The sequence below is a fragment of the Boleophthalmus pectinirostris genome, unplaced genomic scaffold (genome assembly GCF_026225935.1).
Source record: "Boleophthalmus pectinirostris isolate CB_2022bp ecotype Guang Dong unplaced genomic scaffold, ASM2622593v1 HiC_scaffold_22, whole genome shotgun sequence".
In the NCBI taxonomy this organism is placed as follows: domain Eukaryota; kingdom Metazoa; phylum Chordata; class Actinopteri; order Gobiiformes; family Gobiidae; genus Boleophthalmus; species Boleophthalmus pectinirostris.
In genome coordinates, this window is record NW_026571190.1 from 41,388,749 (window position 1) to 41,410,054 (window position 21,306).

Genomic DNA, 21,306 nt, shown 5'->3' on the forward strand with positions numbered 1-21,306 from the left:
CTAAATCTGGACTAAACCAGGTCTAAAGCAGGACTATACCTGGACTAAACCAGGACTAAAACCAGGACTAAACCAGGTCTAAAGCAGGACTAAACCTGGACTAAGCCAGGACTAAAACCAGGACTAAACCGGGACTAAAGCAAGACTAAACCAGGACTGAACCAGGACTAAATCTGGTCTAAACCAGGACTAAACCTGGACTAAACCAGGTCTAAACCAGGACTACACCAGGATTAAACCAAGACTACACCAGGATTAAATCAAGACTAAACCAGGACTAAACCAAGACTAAACCAGGTCTAAACCAGGACTGAACCAGGACTAAAGCAGAAATGAACCAGGTGTAAACCAGGTCTAAATTAGAACCTTACCAGGACTAAAACCAGGTCAAAACCAGTTCTAAATTGGATCTAAAGCAGAACTAAACCAGGACTGAACCAGGACTAAGCCAGGACTAAAACCAAGTTTAAAACCAGGTCTAAACTAGAACAAAAACTGGGTCTAAATCAGGACTAAACCAGGACTGAACTAGAAGCAAAGAAACAGGTTTAAACCAGGTCTAAATTAGGACTGAACCAGGACTAAAACCAGATCAAAATTGGGTCTAAACCAGGACTAAATCAGATCTAAACCAGGTCTAAACATGTAAAGGAGTTGGACCCAGGAGAGTTTCTTGTTGAATCTTTTTTATTCACATCAAACAGTTTTAAAGGAAACAAAACGTTTCAGATTCTTCTGTGATTGTCTCCACATTCAAAACTCAAACTTCTCAAAACACAAAACTCCACTTTTTTTTTCTGTCAGTGTGTTTCCAATGAGGAGAAAAGGATCAGCGCAGAAAAAGTCAAGTTTGGAGAGATCGACCCATTTATCTGCACCGATATTTGCACTTTTTAACGTATGGGCTATCGGCCTTTAATCTCCAGCACCGACCGATATTTAGTTCAGGAGAATCGAAGATGAGAGCTCAAGGTTTACAGTAAAAAAATTGGATAAATTGATAAAAATAAATAATAAAAAATTGGTCCTACATATTGGAGATGGGATATTCTTGATACCGATATTCGATACCGATACTCAGTACAACACATTTCGTTAGAATTTTAACAAAAGTGAAAAGTGAATTTGTGATCGTTACTTAAATTTAAAAGTTCGTGTATCATTTGTTCTTTTGAATTTCAATTAAGAACAAAAAACAATAAAATGAGAAATCAGTGTAAAAAATAAATAAATAATAAATAAATAAATAAAATTGTCTCTGGTGTATTTGCTCCGGAAGTTCTGCTGTTAGAAGAGAATAAAATATCAAAATTAAAACAGGCACCAAGATTTAAATAAAATTTGAAATCTGTTTTTTTATTTATTTTTTTTGACACTAAAACAGAAAAATTAAATAACAAACTGTTTTCCCATTTTATCATTTTTCGTTCTTAATTTAAACTGAAAAGATCGACTGGAACACGGAGCCTTAAAATAAATGTGTGGGCCTCATTGTGAATTTTAAAAGCAAAATATCGGTAAATATCGGTTACATAGAAGCAGGACAAGTCCCAGGAACCAGGACTAAACCAGGACTAAAGCAGGTCCAAAACAAGACTGAACCCAGGACTTGAACCCAGGTCTAAACAAGGTCTAAACTGGTCTGAACCAGGATTAAAATTAGGATTAAACAAGGACTAAACCAAGATTGAACCAGGACAAAAACAGGTCTAAACCGGATCTAAACCAGGTCTGGACCAGGTTTAAACCAGAACTAAACCAAGTCCAAACCAGGATTAGACTAGGACTAAACCAGGACTAGACCAGGATTAAACCAGGTCTAAACGAGGACTAAAACCAGGTCTAGACTAAATCTAAACCAGGTCTGGACCAGGTCTAAATCAGGACTAAACCAGGACTAAAACCAGGTCTAAAACAGGACTGAACCAGGACTAAAACCAGGTCTAAACCAGATCTTAACCACTTTATCGGTTTCGGTGTGTTCCAAATAATCGGTATCGGTGAAAAGCAAAAACAAATAAAATATCGATTGATCTGGAGCTGTAAAAGCACATTTCCTGCTCCCGTTCGTAAACACACTGACTTCAACTCGTCCCTAAAAACAAAAACAAAAACAGATTATTTTTAAACATTCAGTGAAAGTGAAAGTGTTCATTCGTTCTTTTACAGCGTTTCATTTAAACACATTCAATAAAAACGTGAAAATAAATAAAAACGTGAAATAAAAAAGTAACAATACGTCGATTTCAAAGTTTGTAAACGAGTTCATTCGTGTCGGCGTCGTAAACGAGGTAAACCCGGTTCATGTTTTAAATCGTGTTTTAACAGAAGCCGCGGTGTTGACGGTTTTGATGTTTTTGATGTTTTTTTGCAGCTGGACTGTGACGCTAACTGTGGGCACTGCTCTGTCTGAAACTCTGCAGCTCGAGTCAAACACAAACTGACCTGAAGGACTCGACTGATCTGGAAATAAAACACATGAGCAGAGTTACACAAAGCAGGACTAAACCAGGTCTAAACCAGGACTAGAACTAAGTCTAAATCAAGATTGAACCAGGTCTAAAACCAGGTCTAGTCCAGATCTAAACCAGGTCTAAATCAGGACTAAAACAGGTCTAAAACAGGTCTAAACCAGGATTAAACAAAGACTAAACTAAGATTAAACCAGGACTAAACCAGGACTAGACCAGGACTAATCCAAGTGTAAACCAGGTCTAAACCAAGATTGAACCAGGTCTAAAACCAGGTCTAGACCAGATCTAAATCAAGACTAAACCAGGTCTAAACCAAGATTGAACCAGGACTAAACCAAGTCTAAATCAGGTCTAAACCAGGTTTAAAACAGGTCTAAAACAGGTCTAAACAAGGTCTAAACCAGGACTGAACCAGGTCTAAATCAGGACTAAACCAGGACTAAACCAGGTCTAAACCAGGACTAAAGCAAGACTGAACCAGGACTAAGCGAGGACTAGCCCAGGACTAAAATCAGATCTAAACTGGATCTAAATCAGGTTTGAACCAGGTCTAAACAAGGTCTAAACCAGTACTAAATCAGGACTAAAACTGGACTGAACCAGGACTAAACCAGGTCTAAACCAAGACTGAACCAGGACTAAACCAGGTCTAAACAAGGACTAAACCAGGTGTAAATCAGGACTAAACCAGGTCTAAATCAGGACTAAACCAGGTCTAATCCAGGTCTTAATCAGGACTAAACCAGGTCTAAACCAGGTCTAAACCAGGTTTGAAACATGTCTGAACCAGGTCTAAATCTGGACTAAACCAGGACTAAACCAGGACTGAACCAGGATTAAAACCAGGTCTAGACTGGATCTAAACCAGATTTAAACCAGGTCTAAACCAGGTCTAAAGTTGTGAGCCCAAAAATGTGAAACTGTATCATGAAATTTATATTTTAGAAATTAGTTTTAAATCTCGTTTTGTTTCGTTCTCGTGGACCTGGTTTCGTTTCTCGTCTCGTCTCATCCTTTATTTATTTCTATTTTATCTCATGTTTACTTTATGTTTACTCTTGATAATTTCGCTCGTTGTTGTTGTTCAGATAAATCCGTTTGTTTTTTTCTGCAGACTGTGTTAAAATAAAACTCAGATTAAAGTCCGACCTGAGCAGACAGAGCAGTGCCGCCAGTTAGCGTCACAAACCCAGAAAACATTGACGAAATCTGAAAAACTGAACAGACGTCTCACCGTTTAAACATCACGTCAAAGTTTAAAATGTAAAAATATCTGCGTGTTCATAAACTTCTTTGTCATCTTTACGGCTCGAGTTCAGTTTCGGGTTTTTTAAAATAGTAACATTTTTTATTTTATTTTTATTTCTTTACGTTGTGTTTTAAAAATCTGAAATATCAAAAATAGCTTCGTCTGTTTGGTCCTTTCGGTTTAAAGTCGTACATCACATAAAACAAACTCGTGTGAAGTTTGAGTCGAATCCGTAAAAATCCGTGTATCATTTGTTTTTCAAAATAAAAAACAAAAAAAACAACAATTTTCTTTGTTATTTGTCTCCAAAACCAAAATGAAAAAAACAAACAAAACAAAAAAAGATAATGATTCGTTTTTTTTGTTTTTGATTTTGGGTTTGAATGAAAAATGGAAAAAAATGGATAACGGACTAAACTAGGACTAAGACAGGACTAAACTAGGACTGAACCAGGACTAAACTAGGACTGAACCAGGACTAAACTAGGACTGAACTAGGACTAAACCAGGACTAAACTAGGACTAAAACAGGACTAAACTAGGACTAAAACAGGACTAAACCAGAACTAAACTAGGACTAAACCAGGACTAAACTAGGACTAAACCAGGACTGAACTAGGACTAAACCAGGACTAAACTAGGACTAAACCAGGACTAAACTAGGACTAAAACAGGACTAAACTAGGACTAAACTAGGACTAAACCAGGACTAAACTAGGACTAAACCAGGACTAAACTAGGACTAAAACAGGACTAAACTAGGACTGAACTAGGACTAAACAGGACTAAAACCAGGACTAAACTAGGACTAAACCAGGACTAAACTAGGACTAAAACAGGACTAAACTAGGACTAAACTAGGACTAAACTAGGACTAAACAGGACTAACAACCAGGACTAAACTAGGACTGAACCAGGACTAAAACAGGACTAAACTAGGACTAAAACAGGACTAAACTAGGACTAAAACAGGACTAAAACAGGACTGAACCAGGACTAAACCAGGACTAAAGCAAGACTAAAACAGGACCAAAGCAGGACTAAACCAGGACTAAAACAGGACTGAATCAGGACTAAAGCAGGACTAAAACAGGACTAAACTAGGACTAAAACAGGACTAAAACAGGACTAAACCAGGACTAAACCGTCCTTCACCGTCAGTCCTTGCCTAGTCTCCTGGTCTTAGACTCAGTCCCGTTTTGGTCCCGGTCTAGTCTCGGTCTAGTCCCGGTCCTGGTTCAGTCCACTATTTTTTTTTTTTTTTTTCCATTTTTCATTTAAACACAAAATCAAAAACTGAAAAAACGAATCATTATCTATTTTTTCATTTTGGTTTTGGATAAAAATAATGAAGATTTTTATTTTTTTTTTTCTTTTTTCTTATTTTTGGTTTTATTTTGAAAAACGAGTCAACGAATGACACACGGATTCTAATGTTCTAACTCTGTTCCCTCCTCAGAAACAGACCTGGACTTGTGTTTTGTTTCATTCACACGTGTTTGAGTAAATCTTTATTATTCATCTGTTTACATCTCCAAAGCTCAAGACACTCTGTTCCACCTTGTGATGTCATGAAGTGGTTGCCGTACTGCCCCTGAACGCACCACCAGAGTCATGTCGCTTTAAATGCTCTTGTGTCTGATCCATGACACTGAAGATAAATAAAAGTGAACTTCAGCAGCGCCGTTTAGGATTGAAACAAAACCACTGCTCTTTTCATCAAACTTATCAGTGCAGACTTGTGATCTGAGAGGAGCCTGTGTGAGGCTGACTGATGCAAATGTGTCGGTTTTGAAACTACTTTTGGTTCTTTCTCGTCGTTTTGCTGCTGTAGCTCCACATAAACAGTCGGTTTTCTTACATTGTCCTAGAGTAAAGTGTTTATAGCGTCTGCACATGTGACTGGACCTGCATTAATATGTAAATGAGCTGTGAATCGAGGTCTGAATGATCGGCATTTACGCATTTTATATGATTAATTACTGCAGCGTGTACGTATTTACGGCTAAAGGCAGATAGTGGTAGTTTTGATTTTCTTTACTAGCTGCTAGAATGTGATGCAAAAATGACATTAGGTCGACTTATTGTCTTTAAATATGACGTAATGAGGCAGAATAACAATAAATGTCGCCTAAACTAACAAAATTTAAAATCCAGTCGAACCAAATCTAAGTTTTACAATCAATAAAAGATTTACAGTGAATTTTTACATCACTAAATATATCGGCTTTTATATTGGCACCTCATGTTTTATCGGTGTTTTATCTAGTCGCCACATGACATCACGAGGTGGAACAGAGAACTCAGGGTTTGTGCGTTAAACATTTGTGAATGAAACAGAAACAAAAACGCAAGTCCAGGTTTGTTTGTGACGAGGAAACGACATTAGAACGGATCAGAAAACAACGTAAAATGAGCTCTTTAAACCCACAGCTGCCTTTGTTAAACTTAAACGTGTGAATCGGGCTGTAAATATTTAAGTTTAATTTAAGAATAATCTAAACACAGTCTATGGCGTGAAGAAGAAGAAGAAGAAGAAGTGCATTTAGAGACATTCATGCATAAAAATGAGGTTTAAAGTTCACGACGTTTAAAGCCGCGTTTGTGTAAATTCTTTTCTGGTGGAGGCTCCGTCGAACCCTTTTCTTGTCGTTTCTTTGTCTGGAATGCTCCGCAGTGTGGCATTAAATAAACCGTTCTATCTCCACGGAGACCAAACCGGACCGAGTTCCGGGTCGGATCTGCGGAGAGGCGGCCCCGCTCGCAGTCACGACGTCTGTTTTTCGAGGTGTTTTTGAGCCGTAAAACCTGCACCTGTGATTGAATAAACGTGAAGCAGAGCGGTTTAAAGTCACACTGTGGGACATTCCGGGCATCTCCATGGAAACAAAAACGTGACAACTAAAAGGTTACACAGAGCAGCTTTAAGGAGAGTCGCTGCTGTTCCAAATTGTTATTATTATTCCTGAAGAAACAAGACATTTATTTTTAAATTTTCATGTCGTCAAAATGTTCAAAATTGTAAAATGGAGGCAAAAGTGAAATAATAAATAATAAAAATTAACAGACATCAAATCTATAAATGGTACAAAATGATTCAAACTAAATTTAAGCTATAATTATGAATAAATAAAGCTCCTATATGACACAAAACTGACTCTTGTGAAGCGTTAAGTGGTTTTCTAATGTTGTTCCCTCCTCAAAAACAAACCTGAAGTTGTGTTTTGTTTCATTTACACTTCAAATTTCTAAGTCAGTCTGGCGCCACCTGGTGCCTCTGCCCAATTTCATTTCTCTCCAGTGACTACGTCAGGAATCAGAAAACACTAGATCAGGAGTCTCCAACCTGGAGCTCGGGAGCGACCGATAAACTCTCCAACCCCTAACAAGTCGCTCACCCAGGGATTTCTGAATTATACATATTGATTGAATAATTCAGATTTGATTGATTAAATGCATATTTCCTTTGTAAATGTTAAATTTTGAGGCCTAATTTTGTGAATTAAGTGGATAATGGGTTATGTTTTATATAACTCTAATGCCGGGTGAACACTGTGCGACATTTTCTATTGTGTCACTCAGCCCCAGATGAAACTGTACGACCAAATCGCAGGGTTTAAAAGTTCAGAGTTCACGAATCATGTTCTCACACTGAACAAACCGATGCTCTGTCCTGCCTGTGCACACTGTACGTTCACATAACGACTAGAGTTGATGTTCCAGAAGTAAAAAACCACGAAGTAGAAAACCACAGAATTAGAAAACCACAGACACAATGCTGATCCAGGCAAAAAACAGACGCGCTGCCTTGGCAACTTGTGCCATTCTCTGCGCAGACAAGAACAAAAAGGAGAGGCGACGTATATGGTCAAAGAAATGTCTGCACAGGCGTGGGTAGACGTGGGTAAACGTGGGTGACGCGGGTAAACGTGGGCAGATGTGGGCAGACGTGGGCCGTACGGGTTGTCAGTTCTTCAGAGGGAACTGGAGGTAAGTAGCATCAAGTTTTTCACCAAACTTCTGTTCTGTGTTGCTGGATCAGCTGCACCTCCATGTCCTGTGTCCAAAACACTCACTGGCGCCATCGTCCTCCACAATGTCATATCTTGCTTTTGCTTCTGTGTCCGCACATGCTCAGTCTGGCGGATTCTGGCTCGTGGAACAACTTCAATAGAGTGAAACCCTCACAGGAGGCGACTGGATTTCAAACAAGTTTGATTTTCTTGCGACCTATGAATGCTGAACGGGAGCTGGTCGTGAGGTATTAATCTGTTTCTTTACCCCATGTTTACTACACGAAGCACGACACACGATGAAGCCAAAACTCAGCCCGATCCTCAAAACAGTCGCACAAGTGAAAACTCTGCTCAAAAAGGGTCAAAAATCACACAGTGTACACCCGGCTTAACTGTGCCTCATCTGTGGCGCACCATGGCTCTTATATTTACAACATTTCTGGCAACCGCTAAAACCAGTAGCTCTCTGACATTTTCGTTCTACAAAAAACAGCTCAAATAGCTAACCCATTATCCACTTATCAGTTCACAAAATTAGGCCTCAGAATTTTACATTTACAAAGGAAATATGCATTTAATCAATCAAATTTGACTTATTTAGCACAATACGTATCATTTAGAAATCCCTGGGCGACGAAGAGGGTGGAGAGTTACTGGTAACTCCCAAGCTGCAGGTTGGAGACTCCTGGTCTAGTGTTTTCTGATTCCTGACCTAGAGCTGGAGAGAAATGAAATTGAGCAGAGGCACTAGGTGACGCTGGCCTGGCTAAGATATTTCCAGTGTGACTGAAACAAAACACAACTCCAGGTCTGTTTGTGACGAGGAAACAGCGTGAGAAGATCAAAAAACAGTGTAACACGTGCCCTTTAACATTAGACGGATCATTCAGGTAGTGACACATTTCGGTTCAGCAGCGACTCTCCTGGACTTCATGTTTAAATTATATAACATTTGTCTGCCCTTGTTCAGTCCTTTGCTCCTTTCAGCTGCTCTTTCTTCAGCTGTTCTTCCTTCTGAAGCTCTCCTTTCAGCTGTTCTTCCTTTGAACGTTCACCCTTCAGACGTTCTCCCTTCGGCTATTCTTACCTCAGCTGTTCTCTCTTCAGACGTTCTCCCTTCAGTTGTTCACCCCTAAGCTGTTCTACCTTCAGCTGTTCCCCCTTCAGATGTTCCCCACTCAATTGTTCTTCTTTCAGCTGTTCACCCTTCAGCTGTTCTTCCTTCAGATGTTCTTCTTTCAGATGTTCTCCCTTCAGATGTTCTCCCTTCAGATGTTCTCCCTTCAGATGTTCTCCTTTCAGACGTTCCCTTCAATTGTTCTTCTTTCGGCTGTTCCCCCTTCAGCTGTTCCCCCCCTCTGCTGTTCTACCTGACCCGCGCGGAGAAGCACCTCATGTACTCTGTGACCCAGGGACTGTCGGACACCGAGAGCTGGTTCTTCCGGATCAGGTCTGCGGAGCGGGTCCTCCTCATGTGAGAGCGGAGACCGGTCTTGGGCCTCCCCGTTTGGACACAGACGTCGGACGTGTGGCTCTGAAGAGAGAGAAACAGAGAGAGAGAAGAGAAAGAGGAGGAGAAAAGAGATATTTGCACAAACATTAGACACAAAAACAACAAAAAAAAGACGGTGCAGAAGAGAATGAAAAGAACTTTTCGGTTTTTAAGATCAGCTCTTCTATAAACATGAACAGGCAAGTGGACTTTCAGCAGTTCAAATATTAAATAAAATTAAATTAGAAATCAAAGTTTGGTTTAATTATCTTTTAAAATATTCCAGTGACTCTTACACATGATCACACTGCTCTGTCTGGTTTTATGTCAGTGAAATGACTTGCTCAGGGGCGCACTGGAATTGAACCTGCTCCTTTCTTTGGACCCTCAGTTTCCGAAAACCACACGCCTCCTGTTTTATTCATGACGAGTGTTGAGTGTCTCAGGTGGATCCGGTTTCCCGCAGGAAAGACTCCAGTGCTACAGAGATCACAGTCTGTACGGTTAACGCCAGGGTTCAGTTCAGCACAAAACTCAAACTCAAACTCAGGCTTTAACGAGAAGAATAATACGATCTTATTATTAGATTATTATTATTATTAATTAGATCCATAGTTAAGAGTTAAAAATAGTCTCCCTCAGGCTGTGTTCACACTTTCTAGTTTAATCAAAGTCTTAAAGAGCCAATAAACACCTGAAGTTTTACTCTGCCCCTAAGCAAAATCTGAGAAATCCTCCAGAGCGGGTGGTGCCCGGTGGGTCGGGGGGAGCGGGTGTGGGGCCGTTCAGACTGAAGTCGCATGTCAAAAGATCAGATATGTATCGGTTTTAGGGGCACATATTCTGTCCATGCAAGTGCCCTGGGTCATATGTGAAAAATGTGGTTCAGACGGTCGTTAAAAGATCAGAAAACAGTCTGAAATTATGGCTTGTCATGGTTAGGGAGTTTCTCCTGCGGTGTGGTTTAGCGGCTCAACAGTGCGGTATGTGGTGATATCACACCCCCCCTCATCCCCTCATCCCCTCATCCCCTCATCCCCACATCCCCCCGAGTTATATTATTTCCAGCGGCTCTGAAAACTCTCTGATGATGAACTTGTTGCAGATGCACATGAACTTTGGTTGTCGCGTGGATATAGTTTGTGTAGTAACATTTGGCTTTGGAACAAGTGCTGCTGCATCTCTCCAGCTCTCACTGTGGCAACTCTGGTCAGGGTCCTGCACCAGGTCGGGTCAGAGTCCCGCGCCAGGTCGGGTCAGAGTAACGCGCCAGGTCGGGTCAGAGTCCCGCACCAGGTCGGGTCAGAGTCCCGCACCAGGTCGGGTCAGAGTCCCGCACCAGGTCGGGTCAGAGTAACCCGCACCAGGTCTGGTACCCACGGACTTAAGAGAGAACATGAGCACGCGGAGCAGGTGTAGCCTGTGGTCTGTCCGGTTCGCAACCTGTCTAGTCCTTAGTCCTGGCTTAGTCCTGGTTTAGTCCTGGTTAGTCCTAGTCCTGAGTTAGTCCTGAGTTAGTCCTGAGTTAGTCCTGAGTTAGTTAGTTAGTCCTGGTTAGTCCTGAGTTAGTCCTGAGTTAGTCCTGAGTTAGTCCTGAGTTAGTCCTGGTTTAGTCCTGAGTTAGTCCTGAGTTAGTCCTGGTTAGTCCTGGGTTAGTCCTGAGTTAGTCCTAGTTAGTTAGTCCTGAGTTAGTCCTGGTTAGTCCTGGTTAGTCCGAGTTAGTCCTGAGTTAGTCCTGGTTTAGTCCTGAGTTAGTCCTGAGTTAGTCCTGAGTTAGTCCTGGTTTAGTCCTGGTTTAGTCCTGGGTTAGTCCTGGTTAGTCCTGAGTTAGTCCTAGTCCTGAGTTAGTCCTGGGTTTAGTCCTGGTTTAGTCCTGGTTTAGTCCTGGTTAGTCCTGGTAGTTAGTTAGTCCTGGTTTAGTCCTGGGTTAGTCCTGGGTTAGTTAGTCCTGGGGTTTAGTCCTGGTTAGTCCCTGGGTTTAGTCCTGGTTTAGTCCTGTTAGTGGGTTAGTCCTGGGTTAGTCCTGGGTTAGTCCTGGGTTAGTCCTGGGTTAGTCCTGGGTTAGTCCTGGGTTAGTCCTGGTTTAGTCCTGGGTTTAGTCCTGGGTTAGTCCTGGGTTAGTCCGGGTTAGTCCTGGGTTAGTCCTGGTTAGTCCTGGTTAGTCCTGGGTTAGTCCTGGGTTAGTCCTGGGTTAGTCATGGGTTAGTCCTGGGTTAGTCCTGGTTTAGTCCTGGTTTAGTCCTGGGTTAGTCCTGGGTTAGTCCTGGGTTAGTCCTGGGTTATCACGGGTGAATATTAACAGGTCCGGGCGGGTGCGGGTCTCTAAAAATGGACCTGTGCAGGTCGGGTCATGTTGGTCACGTGTGGTGATGGCGATGGCCCAACATGCACGGCGGTGGACCTTTTAGTACCGCGGTGATTCATTTTTGCGGTTATCGCGACAGCTCTATCTGAACGTCGCCTAAGATTCACGATTTCTCGACTATTCAACTAAACGAGCACCGGCCTCGAGGTTTCACTCACATCGACGGGGGTCCTCCTGGCCTCCATGTGTTTCTGGGTCCAGTCCAGTCTGCCGTCCCGCTCTCTGCTGCTGAGCGGGGGCTGGCTCTTGGCTCGGACCTTCCCCCCCCTCTGGCTCTGGCTCTGTCTCGGTTCGGTCTTCGGCGGGCGCCGTCGAGGCCTCTGTCTGTGTCGCGGCTGCAGGATTTCCCCGTCGGACGAGGCGCTGTCGATGGGGCCGTTGTCCGTCGGCGTGTCGTCATGGAAACCATTAACGGCGGCCGAGTCGTTGGCGTCGGCGTTAGTGTTGTTGTTGTCGTTGGGGCCGTTTTGTACGACCGGAGACTCTGTCCAGACACAAGACGCCAACAAGAGACGTTAGAACATCGGGACAGTCCCAGTTTGAGTCTGTGTCTCCTCTACCTGCAGATTTATACAAAAAAACACTAATTTGTCCAGTTTTATACAAGAAATGTCCCAGGTGTCTCTATTTTTGACCAGTTTGATCCCTGCAACAGTAAAAAGAAACATAAATTGACATTTGTTACGGTAAAATCCAGAAAAGCTGCTTAAAAAAAGGACCAAAACACAAACAAAATGTGACTCTACTGACTCACTTGTTTCACAATTTTATTATCACCAACCACCACAAACCGGAAGTGTCCCAGTTTTTTATTTTGAAAATCTGGTCGCCCTCAGTGAGTAAATCAGAAATCTGAAAAAAGTTTTATTGCAACTGTCAAAAAAAGTGTTAGATAAAACAAAAGGCATAAATAGAAAAACTAAATATACAAATCTACAGACAAAATAGATGATGTGTTTTTCTCGTTAGCGCTACGCCAAAAGTTTTAAAACGTCTGAACAAATTTCAGTATCTAAATCAGACGTGTCAGACTCAGGCTCGGGGGTCAAATTTGGCCCACGAAATAATTATGTTTGACCCGCGAGATCAGATCAAATCTGTATTAGAGCTGCGACTGAACCAGGACTGAACCAGGACTAAACCAGGACTGCAGGACTGAACCAGGACTGAACCAGGACTGAACCAGGACTGAACCAGGACTAAACCAGGACTGAACCAGGACTAAACCAGGACTAAACCAAGGGCATCTGTTCTGGATGCCTCCTGGACGTGTCCCTCAGGAGGTGTTCATGTCCCACTGGGAGGAGGCCCCGGGGAAGACCCAGGAGACACTGGAGGGACTATGTCTCTGGACTGACCTGGGAACACCTCAGGGTTCCCCTGGCGGAGCTGGAGGAAGTGTCTGGGGTGAAGGAAGTCTGGGAGTCCCTGCTTAGACTGATGCCCCCGAGACCCGGCCCCGGATAATCAGAAGAAAATGGATGGATGGACATTTAATTTATAAAATGAAGCTCTAAACTAACAGAAAAACATCTTCTTGGTGTGTAAATTGTGTCATTTGGATTTGAGATGATTTGGATGGAGTTTTCGGTGTTGATGACGGATTCTGTTTTAGAACGCAGCGCTACTTTCTTCATTTTTGCAGTTTTTGTAAATTTTTCCCCCCACAAATTTACAAATTCAGCTGATGTAATTACCACAGTTTCTCTCTGCCAAACCAAGTCAGAATTAGAACCTGTCGTTTCCGCTTTAACCTGTTGTTTTTTCACCTGTCTTTGCTCCTCCTCCTCCTCCAGGTTCTCCCTCCTCTTCCTCCGCTCCAGAACAGCGCTTGGGTCCTGGATCGGTCCTCAGCTCCATCAGCCTGTGCGTGACCTCGGCCGTGTCCGGAGGCGCCGCGGTCAGGGGCCCCACGCGGTTCCCTCTGCCCAGGGGCGTGGACCAGCCGCTGGACTCGGAGCTGCTCTCCCAGCCCTCCCAGAACCAGGGTCTGTGGGCGCCCTCCATCACGCGCCGCGTCAGACGGTACTTCACACAGTCCTCGTAACACTTGGAAAAACTGTCCCACCTCGGATCCTTAAACTTCTTCATGTACTCGGTCCGAACCTTCTTCGTCACCATGGCTCTGTTTGGTTTTTAAATTCAGCTAAAAAACAAATCTGCAAATGAGAAAATACAGTTACTCCAGAATCACTGTGTGTCGTTCGTTTGTTCGTTTTTCAAAATAAAACAAAAAATGAGAAAACGAAAAAACAACTATTTTCTTTATTATTTGTCTCCAAAACCAAAATAAAAAAAACAGATAATCAACTGTTTTTTCAGTTTTCGATTTTGTGTTTAAATGAAAAATGGAAAAAAAGGATAATGGACTAAACCAGGACTAAACCAGGACTGAACCAGGACTAAACCAGGACTAAACCAGGACTAAACCTGGACTAAAACTGGACTAAACCAGGACTAAACCTGGACTAAACCAGGACTAAAACAGGACTAAACCAGGACTAAACCTGGACTAAAACAGGACTTAACCAGGACTAAAACTGGACTAAACCTGGACTAAACTGGACTAAACCAGGACTAAACCTGGACTAAACTGGACTAAAACAGGACTAAAACTGGACTAAAACCTGGACTAAACTGGACTAAACTGGACTAAACCAGGACTAAACCTAAAACCAGGACTGAACCAGGACTAAACCAGGACTAAACCTGGACTAAACCTGGACTAAACAGGACTAAACCAGGACTAAACCATTTTCAGTCCTGGTCTGGTCCCGGTCTTAGTCCTGGTCTCAGTCCTGGTTTGGGCCCAGACCCCGGTTTAGTCCTGTTTAGTCCTTTTAGTCCTGGTTCAGTCCTGATTTAGTCCTGGTTTAGTCCGTTATCCGTTTTTTCCATTTTTCATTTAAACACAAAATCTAAAATTGAAAAAACTAATCATTATCTGTTTTTTCATTTTGGTTTTGAAGGCAAATAATGAAGAAATTAGTTGTTTTTGCATTATTTATTTTTATTTTTTATTTTATATTGAAAAAAGAATGAAGGAATGACTTATTTAGGAATGGATTATTTCAGTGACATTATTTGGTATTTGAGAGCTCCTTTATTTGTCATGTGAATAAATATCGTGAAAAATATAATATGTACGAGGGCTGAAGGTTAAGAAGTCCCTGATACGATACAAACCTCGATACAGTGAGGTTTGTTTCATATCGATTCGATACGGTTCAATAAAACTAAAGGCTAAATCATGTCTGTGACACTAAAAGTCTTTGTTAAATCACTTCTTCTTGTGCAAAGTTCATATGAAACACAAACATTTTAATCATCAAAACAGTGAAAATGTCAAATGTGTCGCATAAACGAGTTTCCTTCCTCTAAACAGAAACAAAACTGTTGCTGGAACAAAATAATTTAGTAAAATATACCAAAAATACTCTTGGTGATATATCGATACAGCAGTCCACGATATCGATACTGAATCATCACATTAAACGAAACGATATATTGATATTTTTGCACAGCTCTACATATAGTAAGTATTTTATGTATAAAGTGCTTTTCACAGACATTTGTCACAAAGACGCTTTACAGAACATTATTCAGTCACTTCAGACCCAGTGATGGTGAGTTACTACTGTCTACAATCTGCACCATCGGTCCCTCCGACCACCACCAACACTCACACACACCACATTCATACAAGGCAATGTGGGTGAAGTGTCTTGCCTAAGGACACAACAACAGTTTTTGCCTCTGGCGCCTCCTGTGGCTCCTGATTTTCCCAGTGTCTCCATCCAAGTACTAACCAGGCCCTGCCCTGCTGAGCTTCTGAGATGTGACCAGATCAGACTTTGATAAACCGCTCTGTCCTCTACATATAATATTTACTTCATTATTTCACAACAGCAAAGCAAATAATTATGACAATATTTCGCAAACTTTACTTAATTTATTTACATAAATATGACTTCTAACTTCTAACTTAAAAAAAGAATAACACTTACTCAGTAAATTCATGACTTGACACTGACAAGTAAACTGTACGTGATATTACAGCAGTGACATTTACTTAAAAAGTACTTGTGCAAATTGTTACGAGGATTTTTTTTCTAGTGAATCTTACAAGTGATTTATTTATTTTTTTCAGTTTGTGTTTTAATTCTGAATAAAATCATCTCTAATCTGCTCCATATTGAGTTGTTTTGTTGTTTTTTTTCTAGTAAATCTTACAAGTTTGTTTTTGTTTGTTTTTTTCAGTTTGTGGTTTAATTCTGAATAAAATCATCTCTAATCTGCTCCATATTGTTGTGAACCTGTTTCTCTGTTCACTTCCTCCACAGGCGCAGATTAAAGGAGGATGAGCCTCATAATGGACTTTACTCCCGCGCCCTGACGCGTGCACGCGGCTCCATAATGTTCCGTTTTAACGCTTTATCTGATCAATACTCACGGACATACTGTTTACAAACCCCGGACCACAAGAAGCACTGCAAATCAACACTACAACACGTCAGACTACAGCCTTAACCTTACACAATCCTCCACTGGGTCACTACTTTCACTTTGCATTCAGCTCTAATTTAAATATAATTACAATTTGCGTTTCATTTGATTAAAAATGCATGTTCAAATGTATTTAAAATGCATGATTCTGAAGGGAAATGTCAAGTTTTAACACGATTTTGTGCAGAAACTGGTTCATTTTGCATATTTTTTGCACAATAATTGCACTTGCATGTCATTTACGCATTTGTACGTTAAATTCGGGCTCTAAATGTGAAGTTTGTGGAAGAATTTCGCCCTAAAACGACTAAAAAAACACGCATTCCCGCTGCTTACCTGTCCTTACTAAGAGCCTGTAAAAGCAGAGGCGGTAAACAAACAAAATGTCGTCTCTGTCACGGCGTCGTTTTTATTCTGATTTAAATGTTTGGTTATTTCAGACTTACCCGCGCTTTCTCCGGGGGTTTCAGGGGCTATAGGGCTAATTATTCCCCGCAGAGGTGCATCGCTGCTCGGCTCCGTTTGACAGAAAACAGCGAGACTGGAAAAGATGGAGCCGGAGAGTGAACAAGAACGACATCCGGGAGGCGCCTTCACAATAAAAGTCACGGAAAGGTGCAAAACATAAAGATTCAATATTAGAAGTTAAAAATGAAGTCTGTTTTAAAATAGTCAAAGTCTTTGACATTCATACTGACAGTAGGTCTGTTATCCGTGCTTAACGTGAATTTAGTAATGTTCTGCCCCCAGTGGAGAATATTTGTGTTTTGAGTTTATTTTGTCTACTCTGAGCTGCCTTGGCCGCCATATTGTTCTCTTTTCATCTGTTATTCCAGTCTTTTTTCAACTGTTCTTGGAAGTGTTAAATTCCTGTAAACTGTCTTTTGGCCCCATGAAATATATCTGTCTAAGTATTGTAATGTTATAACATGTTAACTCACTGTTTTGGGGCACTTTAAGTGCCGCCCTCATCACTTTCATTCTACAAATTACGCATCCAAAAGTTGCAGCGACATCCCGCTGTCACAGAAACAACATATATAGTCATGTCCTTTAGTCTGACAGAAGCTGATGCATCAGTGCACAAGGAAAAAGTTGCTTTTTTCCAGCATGTACAGTTTATACAAATTAGCCATGTGGTTTTAAGTTTCGTTTCTGTAAGACATAAACAAAAGTGTCAAAGCTGCGTTAAGCACATTATAATGTCAAACAGGCTGATGTGGCTCTATAGGGCTTACGGTTTATCTGTTGTAAAGTTGTTGTAAACTGGAAGTCAGTTTGAAAAATAAGTTAAGCCTTTCATTTACATATGTCACCTAAAAATAAAATGAAATGAACTTTGAACTAGTTCAAAATTAAAATTGTGAACTATGAACGTGAACTGTTCACTTTGAACATGTGTGAACTGAACTTTGAACTAGTTCATGAAAAGTGTGAACTTGTATAACACTGGTGAAATTAGTGCCTTTTTTTATTTGACATAATCATCATCTAATGTTATTTTTCACTATTGCGCTTCTATCACGTATTTTATTTTGAAGGGCAGTTTCCGGTCCGGTCTGGCTGAATCTCGTGTCTTCAGACTCGATCGTAAACACTCACGAAAACGGGACATGTTCCATAAAGATGCGGGAGCTCCGATGTGCGCATGCGCGGCGTCTGTTCGAGCAGGACGCAGGTGAAGAGCGGCACCTGCTGATCACGTGACTGCATCGCCCACGTCCGCTCCACGTTCTGTTTTTTTTTTTTTTTTTTTACTGAATTATTTTACACATATACAGTAATATACACTACACATACATAACACAGATATTCAGATTCATTGGAAAAAACAAACAAAACAAAAAAACAGAAATAATGTAAACATAACTTAACATATGACAGTAAATCAAACCGAATAAGAGAAACTAACTGAAATGAAAGAGGAATCAGCGACTGAACTGAAGGATGAGGAGAAGATTTATCTGACTATGAATTTATTCTCTGTGTAGATGTTGGTTATTAAACTTTCCTTTTAGCAGATTAAATGTTGGATCGACTGAAAGTAATGATTTATTTCTATTAGTAGTCGTGGAAAATAAGGTTTTGTTCTTGAGAATTTTGCTCTGTGTATGTGGTATTTGCCGAGAAGAATAAATAGATGAATTCATTTTAAATTTTTGTATTTTGATGCGTATAATGGGTCATGATGTTTTCTTCATTCAAGGTTATTGGAAAGTGTAAATTCTGGGAGAGAAAATGTTTTATTTGTTTCCAGTAGGTGAAGCTAATGGGAAATGAGAAAAATAAATGAAAAACGTTTTCAGGGTGTGACAAGCAGAAATTGCAAACTGGGTCGATTTGGAGAAACCTGGATAAAAAAAAAAGTTTGAGGGGTAAAACGTGTGTAAGATTTTAAAGTGGAGTTCTCGTGTTTTATTGATGATTGGCAGTGTTGGGAAGTTTACTTTTAAAATGTAATCCCCTACAGATTACAGATTACATACCTCAAAATGTAGTTTGTGACGTAATCCATTAAATTACTTAAAGTGAGTAATGTAATCTGAATACTTTGGATTACTTGATTTGCTGTAGAGAAGCAAAGACGAGGAAATCTTCACATAAGGTATTTTTTCTGCTATAAGAAAATTAAAAATCCCAGACTTTCCTTAACGTTATTAAAAATATTATTGAGAGGAGGAGACATGGTCTGTGCAGCATGGTTTAGTCCTGGTTTAGTCCTGGTTTAGTCCTGGTTTAGTCCTGGTTTAGACCTGGTTTAGACCTGGTTTAGTCCTGGTTTAGTCCTGGTTTAGTCCTGGTTTAGACCTGGTTTAGTCCTGGTTTAGACCTGGTTTAGTCCTGGTTTAGTCCTGGTTTAGACCTGGTTTAGTCCTGGTTTAGACCTGGTTTAGTCCTGGTGGTTTAGACCTGGTTTAGACCTGGTTTAGTCCTGGTTTAGTCCTGGTTTAGACCTGGTTTAGACCTGGTTTAGTCCTGGTTTAGACCTGGTTTAGTCCTGGTTTAGTCCTGGTTTAGTCCTGGTTTAGACCTGGTTTAGTCCTGGTTTAGACCTGGTTTAGTCCTGGTTTAGACCTGGTTTAGACCTGGTTTAGTTCTGGTTTAGTCCTGGTTTAGACCTGGTTTAGTCCTGGTTTAGTCCTGGTTTAGACCTGGTTTAGTCCTGGTTTAGTCCTGGTTTTAGTCCTGGTTTAGACCTGGTTTACAACAACAACAAAAAAAAAAGGAAACAGCCCAAAATGTGAAAACAGGAAAATCCCTCTGTGTAATCCATTTATTTCAACAAAGTAACTGTAATCCAATTACCACTCACTGAAACAGTAACTGTAACTGAATACAGTTACTCATCATTTGTACTCTGATTACATAACTCTGTTACTCCTCAACACTGATGATTAGGTCCACGTTCTGTTTACTTCTGTACGTAATCAGGGCCGGGACGAGATACAGTTTCCACAAAACGAGACCAGACACTCTCTTTTTCACTGACAAAATTTCAAGACTTTTTCATGACTTTTTCATGAGCTAAAGTGAATTTTCCATGATTTTACGGCTCCTACATGTGTGGAACTGATCAGACTTTTAGGGCTAAATCTGAAATGAAAATCTTTCCACTCACCTTATGGTTTGGGATTATAGTTTTTAACATTTAAAATCCTGTCAGTGCATTTATTGTCGTCTCTTTTAAACAAAAGACGTTCAGAAATCATAACAGCCTCATGAGAACTGAACAGAACGCTGGAGTTGTGTGAAAGAGAAACTAAAATTCCAGTTACATAACGCACCTTTAAAAACGACAGCCCTTTGTTATTTTCACAAAGATTTATTTAGAAAAAGAGCACATTTATATAAAACAATAACAGAGGATTCTTCTTAAAGCTGGTTTTGAAGCGCGGTCACATTTGAGCCTGGAGATAATGTTCGTAATTCGCTCGAAGCACAAACTCAAAATACGGTTTGGACTTCAGAGCGCCGAGTTCTTCCAAATCCAGAAGGTCTTTAACGTCCGGGAGGTACGACTGAAGAGAGACGCCTACGAAACACAAACACACGAAGTATCAACAGAAATGTGAAACAGAGCAGCTGGAAACTGTCAAACTGTTTTGTTATTTTAATTTATTTATCAAATCCTCTGGCGGGTTTCAGACGACGTCACAACAGTCTCCAGGTCCGTCAGCTGACTCATCACTTTTAAAGTTTGTTTAGGTCTCGCACCAAATTATATTTCAGACTTTTTAACCCCACACGAGCCTTAGATCCTCACTAAGGTTTGGGCAGTAAACACAATATTACGGTTTCCCGCGGGATCAAAAAGTATGATGTCTGTTTCTCCACCGTCATTAAAAAAATCTGCAGTGCATAACGACCTAATGTAATATTATAATTTACTAATTCCTAAATTTGTTTGCTCAGCACAAATGAATGTTTGGTTGTATTTTCAGTTTAATGTTTCACAATTTAAAACTAATAGTGTCTATAATGTTTCTTTAAACTCTTTCGCTCTGATAAAAACAGTTGTTTCCTTGTGTCTGATGTGGTTCAGTTTCTGTCGGACTAAACGACACGACTCAGTGGAATATGAGTGTTCTCTCTGTGACAGAGGGGTGTTCTGCTGATGGTGAGTCTGTTCTGTGTTTCTGTCGTGTTGGAGATGGTTCATGTGAAAGGTCGTACACACAGATCCTACAGCGGTGCGGCTTCGTAGTTTACCAAAGTCGTACTAAAACATTTTGGTAATATGGTAATACTGTAAACCCCGGCAAAATCCTGAGAAGGTTTAACGGTATCAGAATTTGTACACCGCCCAATCCTAATGTCCCTGCAGCTTCCGTCAAGTTCATCAGGTCAACAGTTCTAAGCAGCGGTCTGCACTGTTGGACAAGTGACTTTAACACTGTCATGTGTAATATTTATGACTCATTACTGTCATTTCAAAGTAATTCGTTCCATTACAATATTACTGTATTTAAACTGTAAAGCTTTACATTATTATTGCAGCACTTTTATTTACTCTCAACAAACCCAGGACTGAACCAGGACTAAACCAGGACTGAATCAGGATTAAATCAGAACTGAACCAGGACTGAACCAGGACTAAACCAGGTCTAAACCAGGACTAATCTTGGACTAGAACTTGGAAGCGCTTTGCAGACAGGGTTTCTGCAAAGCGCGATCGGGCGTCAGTTGCGTTTAGCTCTTTGGAG

The 21,306-nt window shown here is 40.8% G+C and overlaps 2 protein-coding genes across 2 annotated transcripts in view; both read right to left on the minus strand.

The window, feature by feature from the left end:
• Nucleotides 1–8,504: 8,504 nt before the first annotated feature.
• On the minus strand, nt 8,505–16,652 carry ccsapa (centriole, cilia and spindle-associated protein a). Its single transcript, XM_020928777.2, has 4 exons — nt 16,549–16,652; nt 13,366–13,755; nt 11,755–12,080; nt 8,505–9,273 (listed from the first exon to the last, which is right to left on the minus strand). The coding sequence occupies exons 2-4, from the start codon at nt 13,715–13,717 to the stop codon at nt 9,106–9,108; spliced, it is 846 nt and encodes a 281-aa protein (XP_020784436.2). The 5' UTR covers nt 13,718–13,755; nt 16,549–16,652; the 3' UTR covers nt 8,505–9,105.
• A 3,253-nt stretch (nt 16,653–19,905) lies between these two features.
• Nucleotides 19,906–21,306, minus strand: part of nup133 (nucleoporin 133) — a 29,874-nt gene continuing 28,473 nt past the window's right edge. The window contains exon 25 of the mRNA XM_020928587.2: nt 19,906–20,135. Coding sequence (XP_020784246.2) covers nt 19,999–20,135 — 137 coding nt within the window. The 3' untranslated portion in view covers nt 19,906–19,998. The remainder of the gene's footprint in view (nt 20,136–21,306) is intronic.